Source organism: Cygnus olor, chromosome 4 (genome assembly GCF_009769625.2).
Source record: "Cygnus olor isolate bCygOlo1 chromosome 4, bCygOlo1.pri.v2, whole genome shotgun sequence".
Taxonomy (NCBI): Eukaryota; Metazoa; Chordata; class Aves; order Anseriformes; family Anatidae; genus Cygnus; species Cygnus olor.
Genome location: NC_049172.1, coordinates 39,932,251 through 39,958,295, shown reverse-complemented (window position 1 = coordinate 39,958,295; position 26,045 = coordinate 39,932,251). Strand labels below are relative to the sequence as shown.

The 26,045-nt window shown below is 40.7% G+C and overlaps 1 protein-coding gene across 8 annotated transcripts in view; it reads left to right on the top strand.

The window, feature by feature from the left end:
• Positions 1 to 42: 42 nt before the first annotated feature.
• PCDH10 (protocadherin 10) overlaps positions 43 to 26,045 on the top strand; it is a 39,686-nt gene continuing 13,683 nt past the window's right edge. For 2 of the 8 annotated variants that reach the window (XM_040556005.1, XM_040556003.1), the window contains exons 1-4: positions 44 to 4,250; positions 5,473 to 5,531; positions 6,106 to 6,212; positions 14,674 to 15,003. In XM_040556005.1, the coding sequence (XP_040411939.1) occupies positions 1,647 to 4,250; positions 5,473 to 5,531; positions 6,106 to 6,212; positions 14,674 to 15,003 (3,100 nt within the window). In that variant the 5' untranslated portion in view covers positions 44 to 1,646. Of the gene's footprint in view, positions 4,251 to 5,472; positions 5,532 to 6,105; positions 6,213 to 14,673; positions 15,004 to 26,045 lie in introns of all 8 variants that reach the window. The other 6 variants (XM_040556010.1, XM_040556006.1, XM_040556004.1 and 3 more) reach the window with 5 other exon arrangements.

Genomic DNA, 26,045 nt, shown 5'->3' with positions numbered 1-26,045 from the left:
CCCTGCTCGCCCCCCCGAGCATCCCGTGCTGCCGGGGGACACTGGAAGGCGTAAGGCGGGGGGGAACTGGAAACACCGCGCAGATGGAGAGCGGCACTTTCCTCCGCCGCCAAGCAAACTAATTAGCTAAGGCAGCCCCCGAGGGAGGAAAATTTTTTCTCAAGTTTCCCATTGTTTACGCTTTTTCTAAAAACGGCGTCGTGCCGGGGCGTAGGATAGGAAAGTTGGTAGCTGGTGGAAACTCCCTCTCCAAGGAGGTGGCTGTTTACGGCTCTGTGGTGACGAGCGGTGGTTTCCCGACCCTGCTCCTGCGGCAGGGGAATAGCCGCTCTCGGGGGCTAGCAGGCAGGCAAGTATGCATATATTGCATTGCGTTCATTGCATGTATTGCACTGCATGCATTGCTTTGGGTGTACTGCATGCACTGCATGTACTGCACTCGTTGCATTGCGCTGCCTGCGCTGCACGCATTGCCCGCCCGGCCGTGCTGCAGCCTACTTGACGTGCGCCGCTGCCAATGGGCGCCGCCCCCGGGGGCGGTGCTGGCAGCCGATTGGTTGGCAGGAGCCGGGCGCTGCGCAAAAACGGCGGAGCGGAGCGCTGCTGGCTCAGAAACTGCCGGCAGAGATCAGAGGAGCAGGGGACGGAGCCGGAGCTGGAGCCGGGACGGGAGGAGAGCGGCGGCGGCGGCAGCAGCAGCAGCAAGCAGAGACAGACAGACAGACAGAGAGGGGTTAGACGCAAAAGCAGCGAGAGAGGAGGAAAAAAACTGATCGGCACATCCGTAAAAAGCAGGGTGGTGGTGATGATGATGATGAGCGTAATGATAGCAATAAAAGAAGAAAATGAAAGACTGTTGATAGAAGAGAGAAAAATCTAAGACCTTTAAATAAAAAGAGGAGACCCCGAGAAATCAGGGAATGAAAGTTTTGGGTAGCGAAGCTGTTCTCTGCCTTTTTTGATATGAAATCTTTTTGCGGGTCTTAATTTTTTTTTTTTTTGTCGCGGTTTCCTGCCTTTTTCTTGCATCTCGAGAGGGCATGTCCACCGGCTCTTCCAGCAGCATCTACCCCTCCAGCTCCCACCAGGAAGACAAACCGAGGACAATCTTGAAATATAAAAATTTCCTCCTTGGGATTTGCTGCTGCTGCTGCTGCCTCCGCCGCTGCTGCTGCTGCCGCGGTGCAGTTTCAAGACTCTCGGAATAAATAAAAACGGACTACTGTTTATCTATAGATACAGCCAGCTAATAGCTATTATTAGTTGGCCGTTTATTCCGAAGATCACAGATGAAGTGGGGACGCCTGCCTTCTTCATTTGGTCAGCGTGTGAAACAATAATACTCCTAACAAATAGGAGGGAGATGGGGGAGAAAAAGATCTTAACATGAATCAGAAGAAATAATACCTAGCGTATCCCCCCTCTAAACCAAACCCCCCTTTCCTTTCCCCCTCCCCCGATCCCTCTCTCTCTCTCCCCGCACGCTCGGAGGCGCGGACACGCACAGACACACTCACACACACACACAGACACACAGGCAAAGGCGCACACACTGCGCTGTGTGCTTTCGGAGGAGGAGGTGGTGGTTTTCGGAAGAGGAGGAAGAGGTGGTGTCGGGGAGGGGGGCTCTCTTTCCCCGCTTGGAGATGGTCGTGCTATTCCTCCTCGCCTTGCTCTGGATGGTGGAGGGGGCCCTTTGCCAGCTCCATTACACGGTGCAGGAGGAGCAGGAGCATGGCACGTTCGTGGGGAATATCGCCGAGGACCTGGGCTTGGACATTACAAAACTTTCGGCTCGCCGCTTCCAGACGGCGCCCAACTCCCGCAGCCCTTACCTGGAGCTCAACCTGGAGACCGGGGTGCTCTACGTGAACGAGAAGATCGACCGGGAGCAGATCTGCAAGCAGAGCCCCTCTTGCCTGCTGCACCTGGAGGTCTTCCTGGAGAACCCCCTGGAGCTGTTCCGGGTGGAGATTGAGGTGCTGGACATCAACGACAACCCGCCCTCCTTCCCGGAGCCCGACCTCACGGTGGAGATCTCGGAGAGCGCCACGCCGGGCACCCGCTTCCCTCTGGAGAGCGCCTTCGACCCCGACGTGGGCACCAACTCGCTGCGCACCTACGAGATCACCCCCAACAGCTACTTCTCCCTCGACGTGCAGACGCAGGGCGACGGCAACCGCTTCGCCGAGCTGGTGCTGGACCAGCCGCTGGACCGCGAGCAGCAAGCCGTGCACCGCTACGTGCTGACGGCGGTGGACGGCGGGCAGCCCCAGCAGCGCACCGGCACCGCCCTGCTCACCGTGCGGGTGCTGGACTCCAACGACAACGTCCCCGCCTTCGAGCAGCCCGTCTACACGGTGTCGCTGCCCGAGAACTCGCCGCCCGGCACCCTGGTGCTGCAGCTCAACGCCAGCGACCCCGACGAGGGGCAGAACGGCGAGGTCATCTACTCCTTCAGCAGCCACATCTCGGCCCGCGCCCGGGAGCTCTTCGGCATCGCGCCGCGCACCGGGCGGCTGGAGGTGAGCGGCGAGCTGGACTACGAGGAGAGCAGCGTGTACCAGGTGTACGTGCAAGCCAAGGACCTGGGGCCCAACGCCGTGCCGGCGCACTGCAAGGTGCTGGTGCGGGTGCTGGACGCCAACGACAACGCGCCCGAGATCAGCTTCTCCACCGTCAAGGAGGCGGTGAGCGAGGCGGCGGCGCCGGGCACCGTGGTGGCCCTCTTCAGCGTGTCGGACCGCGACTCGGAGGAGAACGGGCAGGTGCAGTGCGAGCTGCTGCAGGGCGACGCGCCCTTCCGCCTCAAGAGCTCCTTCAAGAACTACTACACCATCGTCACCGAGGGGCCGCTCGACCGCGAGCAGCCGGGCGGCGACGCCTACACGCTGACGGTGGTGGCTCGGGACGGCGGCCGGCCGCCGCTCAGCACCAGCAAGTCCATCCAGGTGCGGGTGAGCGACGTGAACGACAACGCGCCGCGCTTCTCGCAGCCCGTCTACCAGGTCTTCGTCAGCGAGAACAACGTGCCCGGCGCCTACATCTACGCCGTCAGCGCCACCGACCGCGACCAGGGCGCCAACGCGCGGCTCGCCTACTCCATCCTGGAGAGCCAGATCCAGGGCATGTCCGTCTTCACCTACGTCTCCATCAACGCCGAGAACGGCTTCCTCTACGCGCTGCGCTCCTTCGACTACGAGCAGCTCAAGGAGTTCAGCTTCCAGGTGGAGGCCCGCGACGCCGGCGAGGAGCCGCGCCCGCTGGCCGCCAACGCCACCGTCAACATCGTGGTGGTGGACCAGAACGACAACGCGCCCGCCATCGTCAGCCCCGTGCCGGGCCGCAACGGCACCCCGGCGAGGGAGCTGCTGCCCCGCGGCGCCGAGCCGGGCTACCTGGTGAGCCGGGTGGCCGCCGTGGACGCCGACGACGGCGACAACGCGCGCCTCACCTACAGCATCGCGCGGGGCAACGAGGCCAGCCTCTTCCGCATGGACTGGCGCAGCGGCGAGCTCCGCACGGCGCGCAGGGTGCCGGCCAAGCGCGACTCGCAGCGCCCCTACGAGCTGCTCGTCGAGGTGCGCGACCACGGGCAGCCGCCGCTCTCCTCCACCGCCGCCATCCAGGTGGTGCTGGTGGACGGCGCGGCCGAGCGGCCCGGCGGCGCCGGCGGCGGCGGTGGGCAGGGAGCCGGGGCGGGCGCGGGGGGCGGCGGGGCAGGCGGCGAGCACCGTCCCAGCCGCTCCGGGGGGGACGCGTCGCTCGACCTCACCCTCATTCTCATCATCGCGCTGGGCTCCGTGTCCTTCGTCTTCCTGCTGGCCATGATCGTGCTGGCCGTGCGCTGCCAGAAGGAGAAGAAGCTCAACATCTACACGTGCCTGGCCAGCGACTGCTGCCTGGGCTGCTGCTGCTGTTGCCCCTGCTGCAGCCGCCAGGCGCGGGCCCGCAAGAAGAAGCTCAGCAAGTCGGACATCATGCTGGTGCAGAGCTCCAACGTGCCCAGCAACCCGGCGCAGGTGCCGGCCGAGGAGGCGGGCAGCTTCGGCTCCCACCACCACAACCAGAACTACTGCTACCAGGTCTGCCTCACCCCCGAGTCCGCCAAGACCGACCTGATGTTCCTCAAGCCCTGCAGCCCCTCCCGCAGCACCGACGCCGAGCACAACCCCTGCGGGGCCATCGTCACCGGCTACGCCGACCAGCAGCCCGACATCATCTCCAACGGCAGCATCCTCTCCAGCGAGGTAAGGGGGGAGAAGGCCCGTCCCCGTACCGCTCCCCCCGCCGCAGTTCCCCCCCCCCCGGGCCCCTCCTCTGCCCCCGCTTTTTTGGCGGGGGGGGTGTTTTTGCACCTCATCTGTCCGCCCCCTGCCCTCACGTTCAGGGGTCCTCTCCTGGCCTAGGGCTCGCTGGTGCTTTGCAGGGGACCGTGCCTCTCTGATAACACGGGGAATAACCACAGGGAGAAATATGGGGACTGCACTTTTTGTCTTTCCAAACCCCTTCTGCCCAAGGGAACCCCCCTCCTCTGGGACCGTTACAATCTCTGCAGTTAGCAGGAACTTTAAGTGATTTGTGAGCTAGTTTACTCCTTGACTTTTCTTCCCTCTGCCTGAACAGCCCTTTATAACCTAAAGCTGAGCTCGCAAAGAAAGGCAGCAAGAAGGAGTTTCTGTCAAATTACATGCAGAGATTTAAAGTTCCCTCTTGTTAAGCTTGTTCTCTGTATCGTGTTGCCTAGCATGTAGAGAATCTCCATCAAAGCGTATGCCATATCATAATGCTCCCCTGGTAATCATTTACTCAGCTTGGTACCCCTCTGCTTGTGTCCCAATGAAAACACACTCTCTTAACATGAATACTGGAACCTCAACGCTGTCCAGTCTGGCAGAGGTAGTTTGAATGATGTTTTCTAAGGTTGGATACTTTTTGAAGTAAAATGTCTGGTGTTGACTTTTAATGTTGACTTTTCCTTGAAATGTGTGTAAAACTCTGTCTCTTCTTGCCTTTTTAAGGACCCGAGGGCATCTTGATTTATTTTTCTCCCCTAGTGTGCAATAACTATACCATCTCCACCTATTTTTATATGCTGGAATTAAAAACAGACCAAAAACTATATTGCAATAAGTTTTGCTCAGAGCAAGTAGTACACAAGTCTAGAAATAGTTGTGCTGATTTTGTGGGAGTCCTTGTGATGCTTGACAGCATGCACTGTGAGAAAACATGTCAGAATCTCGTCCCAAAGAACTTGGGGAAAAAATCCCTCGTGCTTTCCCTAATGTGTGAAGAAGAATCGAGGGCTGGTGGGTTTCTCTCCTTACGTCCTAGAAGCAGATTGTGTAGGCCTACTTGCAGCTAAACATTACCATTTATAGTGAATATGGTGAGCTGATCTTGTATATTTTCTGATGCTGGCTACAGAAATATCAAGAGATCAAGTGTTTCCTAATATTTTTTTTTTCCTAGACGAAACATCAGCGTGCTGAGCTCAGTTATCTAGTTGATAGACCCCGACGGGTAAACAGGTATGAGCTTAGTCGCCTTTTCATAATGCATGCTTTAGCAAGTGTGGATGGGATGCAGAGATGTGTTTACTGCAGATGTAAAATAGTAGCAAAGCAGTGGGGAAATGGATGTATGTAGACACATTAAATAAAATGCTGTCAACTAAATGAGTCTGAATTACGGCTTTTCTGAACTCTTTTCAAAATCATCTGAAAAGAGAACAAAATCTCATTTTGTGTATTAGCCTAAAACGTGCTTTAAATACTTATGAATCCTTCTGCAGGGTGTACCAGATAACACTGGCCTCTCTGAGTGACAATTTAGCTATCCAGCTTATGTAAATGATACCATATTAATTATACCGATTACACGAAAAACATGCAGAGTGCTAATGCCTGCTGTCCGTTTCAGCTAGACTAGCAATGTCTGAAAACACAAGTTTTGTTTGTGGTGGACAGAGTGCCTCTGCAGAAGCAGTGCAGCAAAGCAGGAGTGGGTGAATGCAGCACCGTGTTTGGCCATGTGATGGCAGAAGAATGTTTTATGACTTCCTCTTTCATGTTTATTCTAATGTAAGGATGTTTCTGTGTCTAGTTCTGCATTCCAGGAAGCAGACATAGTAAGCTCTAAGGACAGTGGTCATGGAGACAGTGAGCAAGGAGACAGTGATCATGATGCCACTAATCGAGGTCAATCCTCTGGTAAGTCTGATAAGACAGTGGAAATAGTCGATCTTTAAGTAGGGAGACTAGAAAGAGCAGTTACCTGTAGGAATATAATACAAGACCAGCATAAAATAACGTAAGCATATTGCATGGAAGGCTGGGTTTAAGCCAGCTTGCCACTATGGTAACCTACACAAGGAGACAATTTTGAATGCCATGCATTCAGGGGGCAAAACTTATTTTCTTCTTTTGGTTTGGGGGCAGGGGGAGGTTGGCATGTTACTCTGCATTAGTGGCTGTAGCAAAACTTCCTCCACATTAAAGCAAAGTTATTGGTATGTTTTCTAGTGCATTTTTTTCCCAACAATAGATTTGCAGGATTTCAAAGCATTAGGCAACTTTGTTTAGTAGACACTTCAGCTGGCACAGCAGCGTGAAGTGCAGGGGGAGTTCCCAAGGCAAAGAATGAGCCCAGTGACTGAATGACAGCCAGACTGTGAGGATTTTTGCTGGGGATCAGTGGAGACGCATTGGGTGTTCTGAATGGGTAATACCTTAGCATTTTTAGAGGACTGTTTTTCAATTCAAATTAACAGACCATATAGTGTAAGTGACCTCCATGTTAATAAGGATAAGGTATTTTTAAGCATATTTCTTTCAGCTCTAGCAAAGCAAATAAATGCTTTGAAAGGCTACGATATAGCCATGATTCGAATCACCTAGAAAACATATACATTGCAGTGTTATTCCTAGGCATATGGCTTGCTGTCTTTGCTCTCATACTGTCAGTTTTCCTTTGAAAGGGACATTGTTTAGAGTCTGTGCATTAGAATTCATTCTCACCCCCACACTGCATTTTAGCCAGAAATGCTTTTGCTTTCCTCCCTACCACAGTTTCCAAAGGTCTGGTATGCCTTGAATCAATGAAGTGATTTCTTTCCCCTTGTTTCATCTATGCCCTGTCATGTATTAGGATTTGCTACAAGTATGTCATGCAAAAGACTGCATGAGTTTCTCTACTCTTCCATTTTTATTTTTTTATTTTTATTTATTTTATTTTTATATTTTATTTTATTTTTCTCAAACTCCATTTAAAAAGATTTCAGGGCAAGGGACTCTGCTGTCACAGTAGTGCAGCATCTCCTGTGTGCTGTTAATATCCTCTATGTTCCTGCTGCTATAGTCGCTGTCCCCTTAACGATGGGAAACCCAGGAACCAGGGGAAGAGGAGGCTGCTACAGGGCCCCTTTATATTGCTGCAAGTCATTAATATGCAGACCTAATGAGACTCGAGAAGAGCCAAGAGTCTCCGGAGCTCCCTGCTTCTTGCAGGGCTTCATGCTAAGTGAACAGAGTGTCTATTTTGTGTCTGGGAACCTGACAACAAACCAGGTCTTGCCAGAAGTTTACATCTGAACACAGAGCCTCTTTCATTTTTGGCCTATATATGGCGTATGATTTATTGTTGTCTTAAAAAGCCATGTATTTAGCCTCCCCCCACCCATTCTTTTGCACTGTTTCTGATGCAGCAATCAGTGCTACTGAGTTATAAAAAGCTCCCTCTCCTCCTTCCCTCCCCGCATTCCTTTTTTTTTTTTTCTTTTACGGATTTTACTGCAGCAGTCATCTCAATGAACATTTCAATCAGTTTAGTCCCTCAACATAATGAACCATAATAACCAAACAGGAGAGAAAAGAATAAACATCTGCAGAAGGGGCTGGGTTTGACTGATGGTGGGAATATAATCATATAGTTGCACATAAACTGAAAGCTATTTTCTTTTAGATGCATCCAGTGCTGTTATTGTTGTGCCTCTGCTCTCTATTCTTTCTCCCAGTTTTACAAGTAGTCTATTTCAGATAAGAATACTGGGACTGTTGTCAAACTTGAAGTTAGTTCTCAACTGGGTAAATTCCTTATTTTTCTTACTTCTATTTTACTGCATTAGAGGCAAAAACTACAGTTTCAAAATATTTTCAAATCACTCAGTGGTCTGATGTGATTTGTGAACTTCTGTAACGTAAATGATGATTGCAGATGAGGTAATGAGTGCTGACAGTTAGGTTTGGTCAGCTCACAAGTAACAATTTTGAGCTGAAACCTCAAACACGCAGAACTTCCAATCTAATATATTGGTGCTGTGCTTTCAGGGTAATTTGCATGAGCAATTTTTAAAATGCTGGTTCCCAATAAATATTTAAATACAATTCTCTGAAGAAATTGCTATCATTTCCTACTAATGTATAATACAGATTTCCTCTAAGCTTTGGGCTCAGTTATGCTGTCACAGTGCGAAGAAAGTTCTCTTTGACCAAAGTGATGACAAGATATTTTGATATAAAGGCATCCTTCTTGCTATTAGCTTTTTGTGATTAATTTTATGAAAAAAATGAGCATAAATCCTGTTTGATCTTGAATGACCAGAGGAAATGTCTGAGGGAATGCCTTCTCAGTTTTTCAGTTACTTTAGTGCTTTATAATCAATTCTATCTAAATTATTAAAGGAAAACACAGTTGTTGATAATGCTTTTTTTCCCTAAGATATTACCTGATACCATGCAGAATCATATTTGTTTTCAAAAGCATTATATTTGTATCTGAAAATGTTTAGTCAAACATTCTCATTGAAAAATAATACTTCCTCCCTACCAGTTTTAGTCAGCAACATGTTTTGCTTGCAAAACATCTTTTTTTCCTCTTCTGTGCATGATTTCTGTTACTGTCACCGGTGAAGAATCCTTTGGCACACACATAGCTATTCCGTAGGAGTCCATTGCTAGGCTAGCTGGCTGTCAAAGTTGTGGTGAGTTATTAGTTGGGAAAGTAATCATGCAGGATGAAAATCTAGCAGAGTGTCATAGAGTTCTCCTCTACAATTATTTGCAAAAATTCTGAACTAAGCTGTTCTGTGTGTCATAAAATGTCCCATTGTGTTTTGAAATAAGATTCTGGTTCACCTTTTAAAGATGTATATTTTCTTGGTAGTGATTTAATCATGGTTTCTGGAAAGTATGTGAGGGATTCATATTGTTCCCATTAAGGTAGCACCTGAATGCATTATTATCTGCTTTCTTATCTACCTCAATATCAACGAACTAGGAAAGGACTGTCATCTGCATTTAGCAGAGAATGGCAAGTAGTGGGATACTCAAAAGCATTCAAGAGCCTAATTTTTACTGATTGAGTGATTATTTCATTTAGGGGGGCAAGGATCTGAGTCTTTCGGAAAGTGGCCTTCCTAAGGTCACGCAGGAAGTTTTTGGTAGATGGAGGGAGGGGTTTCTCAAATCCAGAATGGGTGTTATAATTATGCTCTTCTTCTCTGGCTGAAAATTGTTGAGACAAAAGCTGTTATTTTGCTGTAGAACAAATGCAACACTACTACCTATTATTAACACACTATTTCAGTCATGTTCTGTAGGAGTCATTTCTAAGCATGAAGTTAGTTTATTTCCCATGGTTGATTAAATACTTGGCCTCCCTTGTGAAACTGCCGACTTGGGTGCCAATTAGTACTCTGTGTGTGTGTGTGTATGTTTAAATTGTGTGATTAGACACCTGTCCTGTAAGATTTGGACTCACGCCATCAACTTATTTTGTATGGTTGGTCACTAGCTACTCAGTTTTCTCACGCCGAACATGCGGAGTTCTTTACAATATTACCTTTGTTTCGCTGTCTTCACTGAATTGGCATGATCTCTCAGACGTACTTCAGGAAGGAGTATCTGAGATGTGAAGCAAAATACACATACTGTAAATTACATATTATAAAATACATCAACTTTTTCACAATCTACTTGGTGCAGTACTGCACTGGACAGTATGTATTGGTGACTGCCTGAGAGCTAAGATCAGATTTCCACTATTTAAATTTATGAAGGAAATTGATAGTGGTCTAACATGAAGGCACAGGGTGAAACATTACCTTACACCAATTCAGATTTAGTAAACCCCAAGAAGCATTATTGCTGAGATGTAGAATAGCTATGATATTTCACTGTTCATAGGGACAAGAATTTGAGAAGTCACAAGGAGAATTTCGGTGATAAAGGGACGGGGGGAAAAAAACAGTGTTCGTTCTGAGCTTATGCAGAGTGACAGCTAAATCCTGTTTTGAAGATCACTTGGGCTAACAGTCTATCTTGGATAAAGTAAGAGTGAGCATTAAAATGGCTTATAAAAGTGCTTTGACTTGAACTGAGGGTTTGGTGGTTTTTTTTTTGCCTTTTTCCTCTTCTTTCCTTGGGTTGCATGCTTAATGATGTTCACATCTCAATAGTCCAGATAGAGCTTTGAAGCTGAGATTTGGAAGAGCTGAATATTGAAGATTTTTAAGTCTTTTTTTTTTCACGTTCTCATGAAGATGAAGTCAGTTTTATCCAAGGCAGCACACCAATTACTTAGCAAGAAAGAATGATAACTCTGTTTCATGAAGTCCATTTCTTCAGTAGATAAAGTCTTCCAAAAAGGAGGTTAAAATCATTATCCTTATTTACAGACAGAAAACATGAATCACAGGGAAACGACTAACTTGCTCAAGGATAATCTAACCAAATGGGTAGCCGAGCTGGTAAGGGAGCTCCAAAAAGGAGTTCTGGTTCCCTATGTCACATCTATTTGCCGTCCAATCCTTAGAAAGTTACTACAGAAGAAGCAACAAATGCCATTTAGTTCTAAGGAAAAGTCAAACTCATGGGGAAAAACAAAAGAAAGGTACACAATGGGGAAAAAAAAAAACTCTTGATAACAATACCACAAAAATATTAAAATATTTTGCAATTTTTTTTCTTTTTATTACATCATTTACACAGTAATATATATATGAACATGTTCAATCATTACTCTAAAGGCTTGGTATATAGCTCTTCTCTCTTAATTACATTAAGAAATGATAAATTATTTTAAAATGGTTTTAGGCTTAATTTTCCCTTTGATCTTAAATTGTCATTCAAATCAAGTAGAATCCATGCACAAAACAAAAAAAAAATTGATTTTTTCCTTTTGAAATACAAAAAGGAAGCAAACTTGGACTGTGCTTTAGAAAGGGAATACTACCAAGTAGTATTCAAAGCACCTGAGGTCAGGAAATTCAGATGCAGATATGCAACTTACTATTTTAACTATTTTCTTAGTTTTTTGTTTCCTTTGAGGAAGGGGCAGGGGCTCTTTTTCCTTCAAAATCTGCAAAGTTAGGTTGTGCAAAAGCTCATATTGCCCACTGGCCTATCCAGATAAGACTTGACCTTTGCTATGAGCTTTTATATGTATGCTGTATTTGGAATAGCTCAATGCTATTTTTTGGCTCTGTGGTGCTCTATACTATCTATTTGTATCTGCAAAGGACATTTGAAATTCATAATTCAGAGCCACCTTTAAAATCTCAGTTTATCTACATGCAAGGTCTAATATGATAACTAAGTGGGAAATATAAAGCATTTTTCATTAATGCGGGTTTGCAATTATGTTGGATAGTTTACTTCAGGCCATATACATAAGCAGATTTATGAGGGAGATGAGATGGAAGTGTCATACTGCTGAACATTTATTTTTGTTATAAATCAAGAATATGATTCTTGGTGAATAAAGGAGTTCTGTGCTGAATTTCTTACGTCATGTAGTGTGATATACTCTTCCTTCCTGGAATCTAGCAAACAGCCTTTCCTGCCCTGCCACCCACCCCATTTTTAATGCTTTTCAATTAAAAACAGAGAAATCTATAGTATGACCCACAGGAAAAAAGTGGAGGAAGAATAGCTCATATCATAGTCAATGTAAATATACATAGGTACCCAGGGATTCCAAAACTAGACAGATAATCTGAATTTATTTTCTGTTGAAATATTAAAGCCAAAGGCTTAGTCCTGCACCCATTAACCTCTTAGGGAACTCTGTGACTGATTCAAGTAGGAGCAATACCCAGACCAGTCCTCTCTGAACAGCTGTTTGCATGGTAATCAAACTTTCTAGCTACTTGTTAGCAGTGGGTGTTGAAATTTGGATATATATTTTTTTATACTTATATTTTCTTTTAGAAGTTCTCAGCTTCTTGGGGGGGTGGATTTGTCATACAAGCTTACAGTTGATATCTCCTACATTCATTACTTTATTTATTCAAAATCCTGATTTAAGGAGGCTGTAACATTTCCTTTATAAGCTGTTACATAATACTATTTGTCACACTGTCATAGAGAAGCAATATTCAAAAAGGAACTAAAAATTAATTTTTGGATAGAGACATTTTGCAGTTTAGCAGCTGATGTGGAAACAAAATAGTAAAATGGAGGTTAATTTTCCAGAGGAAATAAAAATCCACAAGCAGATAAAAGAATCTATCTTTGAATATATGTCTTAAATACAACATTACTATAATATCTTTCTCCCCACTGACAAAAGAATGCAGTTTAATATTTATCCATAAATTTTTCTGTCTGTCTTATGCTCTCTTTGATAAAGCGTTGAATGAATATGGTGATTGGTACACTGTTACCAAAATGCAACTGTAATCAGTTCCCTATTAGAAGCAAGGTTATTTCTTGTTTACATGTAACTTTGCTAGGAAATCTGAAAAAAAGAACAAAAATGTTCTAAACAGCAAAGAAGTTTGAATTCTAGAGTATGTCTTTTCTTGCATAAGAGATATTTTTATTCAAACGCTTCTGTATATAAGATACACATGTGCGCATATGCACATGGTTTTATAGACATGGCTGTGTGTTCATTTCTTTCCAGGAAGCCTCTACCTAACCTTTCTTTTCAGTCGTTGTTAGCTACTACCATTACAGAATTTAGAACCATACAATTTGTACATGTTGCATGATGATCTTCATCTGATTCCTTAGTCGTATCTGCAGTTCACGTTTGCATTCTTCAACAGCTCACTGATCAGTAATTTATTTTCAGACTTGTGCATGCCAATTTTTGATGCGAGGTTCTAATCGAAGCTGGACCTAGCATTGTATATGACTTAATTTAAAATTAAAAAGTCATTATAAAGGGAGATTAATCTGAGGTAAAAAGCTTTTTTTTTTTTTTTTCATTTTTTCCCCTTTTATTTCTGTCTGCTTAAATGACTGCCTTTAGATCTCAAGCACTTGTTGATAGCTCAGAAAGAGTCTTGCTTGCTGAAGAGATTGTTTTGTGTAGTGTGAAATTACACAAATATTACTAATATATATCAAATTATAGTTCAAAACTGTGGTAGCATTCTTAATACTAAAGCTCACATTGGAGGTTGAGCTAATCAAGTCTTTCACAACGCGTTGGCTGGTGAATGAGCTACAATGCATGAATCTTATTACAGCTTTTCAATATATTTTTTTTCTATTTCTCTTGCAAGTTGTCCTTTTTTTTTGTTTTCAAATTCTAACGGGATGCCTGTAAATGCAGTGTTTGTAACATCTAGTTAAGTTTTGACATACATCTATTCTAAGACACTCAGCAATCTTTATAAGTACAAGAAAAGGATATTTCTTTACTGTACTGCTTTTTTTTTTTTATGGTGTTGAATAACAACTTGGAGACCTTAGTATTTATTTTCCTCTATGCCTGTGATTTCATACACCATTCCTCTCAAAACAAGTGTAATCCAACAACTCAGTGAATCACTGTCAGGAAATATTCTTTTAGGCTGCTGTTCTTAAGATAGTCAGTGGAAGCATAGCTTGTCATTGAAATCTTAATAGCATTAAAGGATTTGTAAGCAAACAGTTTTGTGTTGGCAGGGACAGGTGTTTGCTGATATAGCGGAAACATTAACAATTTTGTCGATAGTATCCACAGCCATGTCACGTTGGACTACAGCTACCTTTGTACTGCTAATTAGAGTTATTTACTATAGGATTCCATCCCATTACTTGGATGACTAGATAGTAAGGACTGCTGCGGTAGCAGTGAACACTGCTTCTGAAATAATGATGTAATGATTGATTTAGTAAGCCATCTTGATCACTTAAAAGCTGGATTCCTACTCTGTAAGATCTGCTTTTCATATCAATAGGTTCTGTCTGTGTGCACGCATGCATGGCTAGTTCCTTTATAAGACTTAAAAATATTTCATTTTCATAAATGAAATCTGTGGTTCCTCAATCGTATCATTTCATTTCTTTGGTCAGAGATAAGTTTATGCAAAAACAATTCCTTCACTTCTTAAATGTGTATTTTTGACTGGGAACAATGTCTGGAAACACAGACATTGCCAACCGATCCTTACTGAAACGGGTTCTAAAAAGTGAGATCGGCAAGCTGTTTTTATGAGCTAGAACCATCAGTACCCTTCTTCTTGTCATACCTTCTGTCCGTGTGAGTGTGCATGTGTGTGACGTTCTAGCATTTATTTACACTTATTCAGTGGTGTCATTGACTTCTGAAGACTGGACAATCCAATTTTTTTGTTGACGTGGAGGTAGTGGAAGAAGTTCTTAGGAGATTTCTCTTTTTTCTCAGCAGTCTTTCTTATCTGTCAGCAGCCGTTCATGATGCTGAAGCTTATATCTGTAGTTTCTTTTTCTCTCATGCTTGCAGGCATGGATCTCTTCTCCAATTGCACAGAGGAATGTAAAGCACTGGGCCACTCAGATCGGTGCTGGATGCCTTCCTTTGTCCCATCTGATGGACGCCAAGCTGCAGATTACCGCAGCAATCTGCACGTACCTGGCATGGACTCCGTTCCAGACACTGAAGTGTTTGAAACACCAGAAGCCCAGCCGGGGGCAGAAAGGTCCTTCTCCACCTTCGGCAAAGAGAAGGCCCTTCACAACACTCTGGAGAGGAAGGAGTTGGATGGACTGCTGTCTAATACACGAGCGCCTTACAAACCACCATATTTGAGTAAGTACTATTCACAAGGCTGTATGAAAGTGTTCCCTTTGCGGGAATAAAAGTTAGCTCTTTCTGCTATTCATAATAGGAATAATACAAACAAAATTTTAGAAGCAGTGGGGAAAAATGGCTTCCCTTGCAGTCAGGCACCACTGAGGAAGGCATCATTCAATGCTTTTTAAAAAAGACAAGACCTTGATTCTTGTTAGTATGGCATGATTGTCAACAACAAAAGCATCAGATGATAGCATTAGTGGGGGAGTTACTCAAATTTGTTTTCTGATGCTGGATTATTTCCAAATTTTTCATGGTTAGGTTGGTTTAAAAATAGACAGGGTAACATTTTAAAAAAAAAAAAAAAAAAAAAAGAATAAAAAAGTCAAATACTTCCGTTTGTTTGGTTTGGTTTGTTGTTTTTTTTCCTTTCAACTGTCCTAGGAGCTTCTCATTATTTTTTCCTCTTATCTTTTATATTGAGCAGTACCTTGATGATTATTATTTTAAACTAACTATTTACATAGTTAACATTAGGGGTTTGGAAGGAAGAAGATAAAACTTTTTGCCTTCCATCTGATCATCTTTCAGCCTATGTAATATCAACTTCTGTCAGTGTTCCTCAGTGCCTCCTGTCTTGTTCCAAAATCTTACCTCTTCGGTCAACTTTTGACTGTGGTTTGGTGACATAAGTGTCATAGATCTCAAAAAGACTTGTAATTTTGTAGAGTCTGAGACAGATGTAGAGCTCTTGAGTACTATGTTGATCTAATAGGTCTTTCTATTTAGTAGCCTTCTGTATTTTATTAGAGACTGTAATCTTCTTGACTTCAAGAATTTATCTTGATGCTTATCTCATCCAAATAAGCCAAAGACGTTGACATTGCAATACTAACTCTTTTCAAGGCATCAGAAGTCTTTAAGGACAGCAGATCAGGAAAAAAAAAAACACTCAATGAATGGTATTCATTTATTTATTTTTATAAAGTATTTATCAGTTCTGAAAGGTGCTTCACTGGCAGTTTTGGAGTATGAAGATCTTTGCTACAGATCATTCTCAGCACAGGCAACACAGTTCTTTCATCCTAGTTAGCTCTGTCTGGGAATTTCAGTCTTTCAGAGAGGTCTGCTTAACCATTTCAGTCTTCAGATTTGCTTTACCGAAAGCTTTTTCATTAGGATACCAATTATGAGATGTGGAAGCCATTCCTAAAACAAAACAACAAAAAAAAAAAAACAACAACAGCAACTAAAAAAACTGTCCTGAGGCAGTCAGCTAAAATGCCAGGTGTCGATCATCTGGTCATACTGTGAAGACCCATATGAAGTTTCACATAGCTACGATGTAATGACTCATGTCTCTATCTTTACCTAACTGGTCTAAGCTGTAATTTAGCAATACTGATGTCATATCTATCACTTCAGTTAAAAAATTAAGGTTTTACAGCAGTCATGGTCCAACAACAACAGAGTTCTGATGCAGTATGTACATTATAATAGTGATTATATCTGGTGACATAATGTAATAATGATCTTCTTATTCCTACTATAGGGATTTGAAATTTTGCTCAGCTAACATAAGTAGTTTTGTTGAATGTGTTTACATGCGGACATTGGTCCACATTTCATTGGTCCACATTTTACACTTTCCTGGTATAAGGGCATGAAGAATAGGAGGTAAAATGTTTAAAATAAACAATATAGATGAGTGGTATTATATAATCCACACTTGAGAATCCAGATTTAATTTTGCCTTTTTTCTTTGGACCTTGAAGCAGAAACTGCCAGAAAACAGAGTAATATTTCTTTATTTTCCCTTACTGAACAGTTTCTTTAGTAAAATTTTAGATTAAAATTATATAGTAAATAACAGGAGAAAAGAAAATAAAATGAGCCTAACAGTTGTAGCAGTGAGTAAATAATTCGTTATTAATAATGTGTTCAATGAATTAGGCAAGAGGAATGTGTAAGGGGAAGTTGATTCAGGAAGGAACTTTAGTTGAGCCACTGAGTGACTATGACATTAATAACATTTAAATTCAACTTCTTAACAAAAAATATTGTATCAGAACAGTTTGTCAGTAGAACAATTTTTTCAAAGAAGTGATTAAAATGTATGAAACGAAACCCTCATGTTCAGCAAAAATGCTGTATAAAAAGTTTCAGCATGTATGAAAACAGCTGTATGTAAAAGAAAACAGCAGCAAAGAGGGAAAAGTATATTGAATGGTTCAAAAGCTATTTGAACTGGAAAAGGTATTAATTAAAATGATCTGTAAAGACCAGATGTTCTAGCCGGTAAATTTTAGGATGGAAAATAAGAAAGCTGAGGAACTTCTTAGAGCAAATAGTGAAAGTCAGGAAATTATATACGGACAAGTTTTAGCATGTCAAATATAAGAAGTCTAGGAGAGAATTGGTGGGTCTCTCAAGCCACAGTTAGGACAGGAATGTTGCAGAGAGGCTAAACTGTTTCTTTGAATTTGTCTTCACAGGAGGAGGGAGAGATAGAGGGAGGGAGTAAGAAAGAAAGAAAGAAAGGCATTTTTAGGAAGCTGCCCATCCCAGGTAACCTTTTCAACTACATGTTCAAGACTGCATCATGAAAGAGGATGTTGATGAAAAAAACAATAGGAAGAAGCCAAGGGTTTATATGTTTCTTTAATAATCAGTTTTTAACAAAAGCTAGTGACCAAAGAAAGTCAGAAGTTGTATTTATCATTTTTTTTTAAAGTACTAGAAAAAGTTGTAAATTTGAGACTGGTAAGAAACGTTAGCACAAGACATAAAATTGTGACTGGGGTTTTAAGAACAAGGTAGCTGGCGTCTGTCCAGGAAAACGGCACAGAAAGATCGTCAATCTATTAGAATTTTGACAGAGTGGGTGAGAATTAATCAATACAGCGTATCTGAACTGTCAAAAAAAGCCTTTAGCCTAGCTTCTGTGTAGTAGAAGAAGCTACTAAAGTAAGCAAGTGTTGTTGCAGGGAAAGCATTACCAAATTCTGTGTGTCTGAGAGACAGAAAAAATTCATAAGGATAAATGGGACACTTTAGCAGAAGCAGAGTTCTCCTAGCATCCGTATGGAGATCCATGGACTTTAAAGCATTAATTTTCTCGAAAAGGAAATGAACATAAAAGGGACAGTATTTGCAGATGACATAAAATGATTTAGGTCAATCAGGTCTAATAGACTGTGTATGTCCACATAATTCAGTGAAGCATGAGCTTCTGAATTAGCTCGTTCTGTAAATGGAAGCTGCACAACAATGTCGGCACAGAGGAACAGCTGAGAGTACTTACTAGTTTGAGCTGTGCCATGAGTGCAGTGGGTACGGATGTGAACTGATAGCTCAACGTGGAGCTCTCACCGCCCCATTACGAGCCTGTTTGCTCAACGCTGCATCTGCCTGGAGATCCCTGCACTGCGTTCCGATGGGCACCTTCAATGCTCAGCTTTAGAAAAGACAAACAAGGATGGCAATGCATGTTATGAGAAATTTGACCTTTTCTTGAGAAAAAAGACCGTGGAATGAGTCCCTGAAAAATGTCCCCCGATGTGCAGAGCCAGCAAGTAGGAATGAATTGTCAACTTGTAAAAAGGAATTGAACTGAAAATACACTAAGATAAACTATTATAAAAAACATGACACAAACCATACCACTATGTTTCTCTAGCCAGTCTATTCATTCCATAGAAATACATAGCATAATGGTGAAAATACTGAAAATATTTCTGTGCAAAGCCATATCAAAAGCTTAGCACTAATTAATTTAGACAAGCTATGATAGGGACATGAATTAAACAGGAGAGTGAATGAACACAGAGAAGTTAAGCTGGGCATCTCCATTTGCCATTTTCAGTTAAAAAAGAGCAGCAAAACAATTGAGGAGCAAACATGTCATGAAATGGGAAGATAATACACATTTGATAAGTTGATATACATTTGACAGAAATGCTAGAGTAATCTGTCAAACTCATGGTTATGGGGGACAAATAAAGGGCTTCGTAGTGGAGAAGAGGCAAGCAAGAGGTCTGCCTGTTTGTTTTTTTGAGGCTTAGGTCATTGAATATTTAGGTCATCTATTACTTTGGGCAATGCCCTCAGGTGGGAACAGTATGATTAGCACCATTTCATTCATCTCACTAGTGTGTTGGTCTACAACTGATGATAAGTAGCTTTTAAATTATTTTCCTGTGTTCTTTTTTTCCCCCCTGTAATTGTGGATTGTTCTAGATGTGCATTTTTTAAATAATATTTTAGAGCTTTCCTAAAAGCTATGCACTGACATTTTTTAATGTATTTTTCTTCCTACTAAGAGGTTAGGATTTTTTAATATATGAAAATATTCAGATATTGCCATAATACTTTAACTGTATATGTAGAAATGTTTATTTTGCTCTAGAAATTACTTTGGCATAGATTAATTTACTTTGTAAGCAGGTTAAAATAAGCTACATAAAGGCACAATTTACTGCACAGGATAATAGCATCCATGCCAGGAGATACTGTGGAATAACAGTTGTGTTCCAAAGTAGCCCCCTAATCAACTCTGCAATATTTCCTACGTACATGCAAGCATCTTTGCATTCACTGCTGAAACTAGAAAATTATCATGGTAATAACTGCACCATCAGTGATGCCAACGCCATCAAAGTATTTTATGTATGAATCGGGATACTATCATGTTAGGTATGACAGGGAGAGAGAGGGAATTAAAAACTGATCCCTTTCCCAAAGAGCCAGCAGCCTAAGTAAGGTGAAGTAGAAGAAACAAAATCACCTTCTTCGGCTAACCGTTTTGTATTGTGTCGCAGGGATACTCTATGCTACCTTTGATAGATGTGCGGAGGTCTAGGTTTATGGAGACAAATAACTTGCATTAGTCTTGTTTGTATCATCCAAAAAATTTAACGCAAGCTTGTGTTCATCCTGTGTCTCTGTTTCTTAGCCTGGATAGCCATTGTTTCACTCTGCAGTAGAGGTGTGATGAAGGTCTGTGTACAATCAGGGAGACTGGGCTTGGGTCTGAGCAGAAGTGTAGAAAGTGTAGATGTAATCCGAGATTCTGGTTCTACAAAATCTTTGGTATCTGCTCGACTCATCGTATTCAAGTCAGCTAGGTTTACAAATAAAATTAAAAAGCTTTCAAAAAGTCTTTGCCCAGTTGAATTTAGGAATGGGACCATCAATTTATTTCAAATAATCTACCACAGAGATACCACAAAGAATGGTTTATCTTACAGTCATTATCCATCCCCCTGAATTAGACTAGAGCAAATGACATAGAGGACTAGAGGAGAAAAATGTTCTTGTCTTTCCACTAGGACAAGAAGTGTCTCACAATCCTGTGATTGTTTTTCAAAGGAATAAAAAAAAAAGCACATGTAAAGATTTTTGGGGGGCATTTGACATCTTTAGGATCACAAAGGCTATTTCTGTGTGGCAGGACATGTAACGCAATTTTCTGCTATTATTTAACATAAATATATGAAAGATGTATTAAGCAAGTCTTTGCTGTTTTGGAAAAGTTTCCCAAAAAAATAAGCAAATTACCATTTTGTACATTTAATATAATGGAAGAATTTTCTTCTTATTTATTTGCATCTTATTGCTGGAAATCACAGCTGTGATAGACATTATGGCATTGCATTTGCATAAATGTAAATAACAGTTATTTTGAATGGAACACAAGTTTTTAAAATTATCAATCCTTTCTACATTTTTGTTTTTAAAAATTAGTCTATTTAATTTCTAATACAAATCAGATAATCTTGTGAGCCTGCTAGTCCCTTCACGAATACTTTTTTCAGTTTTCATGTATTTGAAGTAAATATGCACATTAGTAAAAGCAAACAAATTATTAAAAAAATAATTAAATTTTATTGTTATGAATGAACAAATAATGATATGTACACAGTGACAGAGTTGTTTGTTTGTGAACAGTAGTTTCATGCTCAAAACTAATGTTAAAAATTTTATCTTTCAACTTTAAATCTGACCTGCAAAGCTGAATATCCTGCATTATCCCATTACAGACAGTGGAACTCTTATTGTATATTGAGGAATTTATCTGCATGACAGGGTACAACTCTCATTTCTGCACAAATGAGAAAGATTTTCTCCATGCCGAGCTGCTCAGCAAAAATGGAGGCTGAGTTGAAAAGCCAACATGTAATGCTAATAAACCTAATTGTATACTTTTTATGCAGATAACTCTATCTGCAATGTTAAGAGATTTATTCGCTTATACCTAAAGTTTGCCAGTTCAGATACATCTCTATCAGGTAAATAAAGTTTACAAAAAAAAAAAAAAAACACCAACCTTTAAAAGGTAATATTAATTAAAATATAAACAGAGGAGTGCAAGACCGATGTGTATTTAGTCATTATTGTAGGTACTGTGTGGTCTTGAATAAACCACTTAAGATGATTCACTGTTCAATGATTATTGCATAACTTCTGAAAGGCATTTTTATCTTATGTTCATGACTGGTTTGCATTCTTCATCTGAATGTATTCCTCTTGCAGCTGTCACTCAAAAGGAAGAACTCTTACAGGGTATTATAGCAATAATAGAAAGGTAATAGATAATTCAGAAAGCAAAATTAGAAATGAATATATAAATATGCAAAGATAACTTGGCTGTAGCCCAGTAAAACCTACAAATTACTTTTTTTTTAAAAAAAAGATGAATGTACGAATAAGAAATAAGCATTCTTTTTAATTTTAAAGCACAGGTGTTAGCTGTTACATTTAAATGCTATTTGCTTAAGTCCTTTTATTTAACTGTGGTCTTAGAGCTCCCTGTGTTACTCAAAACACTGATGGAAAAAAAGCACCAGTTATTTGGTTTACATAGCATCTTCTATCTAGGAGGACTGTAGAGCTCTTTGCATCTATAGTGCAGGAAAATGACTGAAGAAAGTTAAAGGAATTTAACTAACTTACTTGAAAGAAAATTCTACATTTGCTTTGTCCTAAAATATCCAACTTTTTTTCTTCTAATAGCTGTAGAAGTCTATATTTGCTAGTTCTGACTGGATCACATAGAAGTCTTGTATATTTAACTGTCTCAGACTTGTGCTATATTTATTCATTTATGTCAATTTTGAGAGTGCTTATGTCTGCTGTGAGTTATGCCATCTCTGGAAAGTTTGTTTTGTGTGGGTGTTTTGGTTTGTCTTTGTTTTGTTTTGTTTGTTTGTTTTTTAAATAATTAAATTCTGTTTTCTGGATTCCTACTAGTTGAATATGGGAGAAACCAGCAGAAAAATTGTTTGAAACTTCAGGAGTTATTTTTGAGATTCTCATCTTTCAAATTTAAATCCTATCTCAAAAGTAATTTAGCCAGTTATGGACGTGAGTTTCTGTAGAAAGCAATGAGATGTTTGCAGTTACATTTTTCCAAGGCATTGAAGTTACTTATTTTTGATAGGCAAGTTCTTTTCAGTATGAATAAATGTTGTTCTTACATACACAGACCTTAATGTGATGGTCAGGAGCTGGAGTATTGAATGTACTCCTAATCTTGTGTCTGTCTGCAGAAAAGTCTTTTCCTCTCTGCTGTCCTCTCTTACAAACTCCTTGGGCTGTACAGCAGAGGAAATTATTCTTGTTTCACACTCTTTTCCTGCACAAAATAAATTTTCTGCTTTCATTTCCACTGCCTGAATTTTAGAGGGCATCCCTTCCTAATTTTTTCTTGACAAAAGGACAAAAAATAGGGAAAGCCATTTAAAGAATGAAACAAATAGGGAAAGAAGGGACAGCATCTATCGTGTTTGAACAAGCACACTATAGGGATCAGTGTTGCCATTTTTCTGGCAAGCCTGTAAACAGCTCTATTTGTACGCTAGGCACTGAGAATCCACAGTTGCAGGCGAGCAGTAAGATGACTGCTGCTGGGAAGTACCTGTCAATGTATTTAATTTGTTTTAGAAACGTGGTATGGCAAAGTCAGAAGAGTGAAAAATTACATATTTGGTACCTTCTTGTAAGACAGGAAGTAGGAGATGGACAATCAGAATATAATTTTTAACTTCTATACCTAGTAAATTGCTGGAAGAACTAAATATCATGAATAATAAGCAATGTGGTTTCACTAAATATTCAAACTGCTAAAATAATTTAATCTCTTTCTTTGATAGGATAATAGTCCTTATTGGTTGAAGAAAATATTGTGGACATGGTGAACTTGATTCCTAAGTTCTGCCTGAAAATTATGTGCATATATGAGTTGCAAGAGTATATCAATCATTTCTTGCATACACATGAATCTTTTACATGTGTAAATGGTATTATACTACATGATATTTTCACAGGAGTGATTTGGTTAGAAAAAATGGTTGCAGACTAGATTCACTAAGGAAGCTATAGGGATGATGGACTCCTGTTTTAGCAAATGACCTGAGTTCCCTGACTTTATTTTTTCACCTTCGGCATCATGGTTACATTCAGAACTGGAAAAGGACTTATTATGAAACTGCTTAAATACAACTTTTCTTTATTCATAAGGAATGTTATATATGCTGATATTGTGGATTCATCTTACGTCAGAGTAACGTTCTGTCACTTTGTCACTTTCTTAGTCACCTATTTGTGCTTTAATTTGACATCCATCTATTCTCAAATTGGCATTTACGTGACAATTGAATGTAGCTGCATATAGCAGTGGTATTGATGGGGAGTGAGATCTGAAAAAATTTGCTCACAAACAAATGCAGGAATAACGTTTTTCTGCTACTTGAGATAAAGTGTTGTGGTCTTGTATTTGCAGTATATTTGATGTCCAGTATGGTTTATTGCTTCTAATTAATTAAAACAGGATCCTTCCCAACTGGGATGTTATGGTTGATACCCTTGCACTCTCTGCAGTGCCTTTGGCCTGTGTCAACTAGCTCTCTTCCCTAACAAGTCCTGGGCATGGTGTGTGTGAGAATGAGGGCCAGGGACCATTCCTGAAAGCAGATTGAATGTGATCACAGTATATAGCCCCCATATATGACTGAGAAGTTTTAATAATGTGGACATAAATCATTCTGTTCTAGTGGTACTGTAACAAAGAATAGTCAAGGGCACATTGCATTAAAGGCTAGAAACTGTGCCAATATGTCTTTTTGAATAAGAGAAGTTTTGAAAGGATTGCAAGAAGTTTATATGATGTACTTAAATATATTATCTTGGCAAACTGGGAAGAACTCTCTGAAATCTAAGTGCTACTCATGAAAGCGTAAAGTACTGTGCTTAGTTCAGTGGGAAATAAAACATTCACAAAAAGAGAGGGGATGTACCTGCCAAATCCTACTACTACCAGGCGAGAGAGGTGGTAGAAAAAACATAATGGCAAAGATAAATTAGATAGGAATACAGTGTGTGATGCTGATGTAATACTGTAATGCATGTTACCTAGTGTCAGAACAAGTAAATTTAATTATTTCAGGCACAATTCAATGTGATTAATTCAGGCACCTCTGAAGGCCACCAAACTGCAACTTATATATACATATATGTCTGCTTTTCACTTGAATCTATAGGGAACTTAGGCACTTAAGAGCAATTCAGAAGGACTGGGTCATATCCCTCTTCTTCTTCCCAGGGCACTGAAAATTTTAAGTCTCGTTGTAGTCAACATTCAGTGTATTCTGCATTGCTTAACTCTCAAACTGACATGCTCATTTTCAGGCTTGTCAGCTTAAAGACGTTTTAGTGTAGATTTCAGGAGAGTACAATAAAATGTTGAGTTCTGAAAAAAAAAATGGAGGAAGGAGAAAAGATTTGAGGAGAAGTGATAGTTGCATACAAATACATAAGCAAACCTTTTTTTTTTTTTTTTAAAAAAAAAAGGAATCAAATACTGGTATTACTAAGGATTGTACCAAAATTATTAGGTTAAAGTGAATTGGGAAGAAAGTTAATTTGCTATGAGAACACACATGCAATTAGAATGAGTTGATGGAGAATCTTCTTAGGGAATTTGTATGACATACATCATAAATAATTTAGGAGTTACTTAATCCGTCCTAATATAATACATAATTATAATAACTCTTAAAAATTAAATGTTCCATGATTCTCTGACTGCAAGGTGATGTCATGTTTCATCTTTAGTGTTTTCAGGTAGATAATACAGTTGTAATAATGTAGAAAGATGAAGAGGCTTTCTTGTTCTTACTCTGTCTTGTGCAAAAACTGACTTTGGTGTCTCTATGGTACATTATAGAATATACCTTAGCACTTTCTATACTGCATTGTAGTAACTAAAAAGCATTGTTTTGGCAGTAAATAACGGCAAACAGAGATAAATCAAATCTGACGTGTACTATGTCACTGGGCTGTTCCTAGCAGTGAAAAAAAAATTGTCAGCATTTAGCACAGAAAATAAAGTAAAAATGTCTTATGTGCCACAGAACATTGATGACAAAAACCACTACTTGATTCAAAAGAAAATCCCTAATCACATACTTAATGTAATGTATATGTCAATTAAGGTCAATGCTTAAACTTAAGCCTATTTCTGAGGATAGTGCTAAACATTCCTTTATGTGAATAGGGACTTGAATACCTATTCTGAAGAATTGTAGTGCTTTTTTTTTTTTTTTTTTTAAATTCCAGAGACTCAGCTGAGTCCAGGTAGAATATAAATCTCAGGGCACTCAATAGCACCAAAGAAACATGTCAATGACTGTCATGAAGTGTCAAAAATTGTATCAAGAAGCCTGTTTGTCATACCAAAATATTCACAAAGACATGTTCAAAGAACTCCTGGTGGTGTCAGCATACTTCCAGAAGTACGTGGGCACCAAAGATCAGAAACATCTTAAAAATAGGGAAATAATTTTACTAAGCATGTATTTTCAGATCTTGAAATGAAGCTAATGGAAGTGGCAATGTGCATCAGTCAGAAATTTGGTCAATAAACTTTTTCCAAAAAAAAAAAAGGAATGGTAATTTGTTTAAGTTGTTGATAGAGAATTCAACACTATGTTCAAATTTGAAAAGTAACACTTGTATTTAAGTGCAAAGGACAAAACCCTTTCCCCCTTTTCATGGAA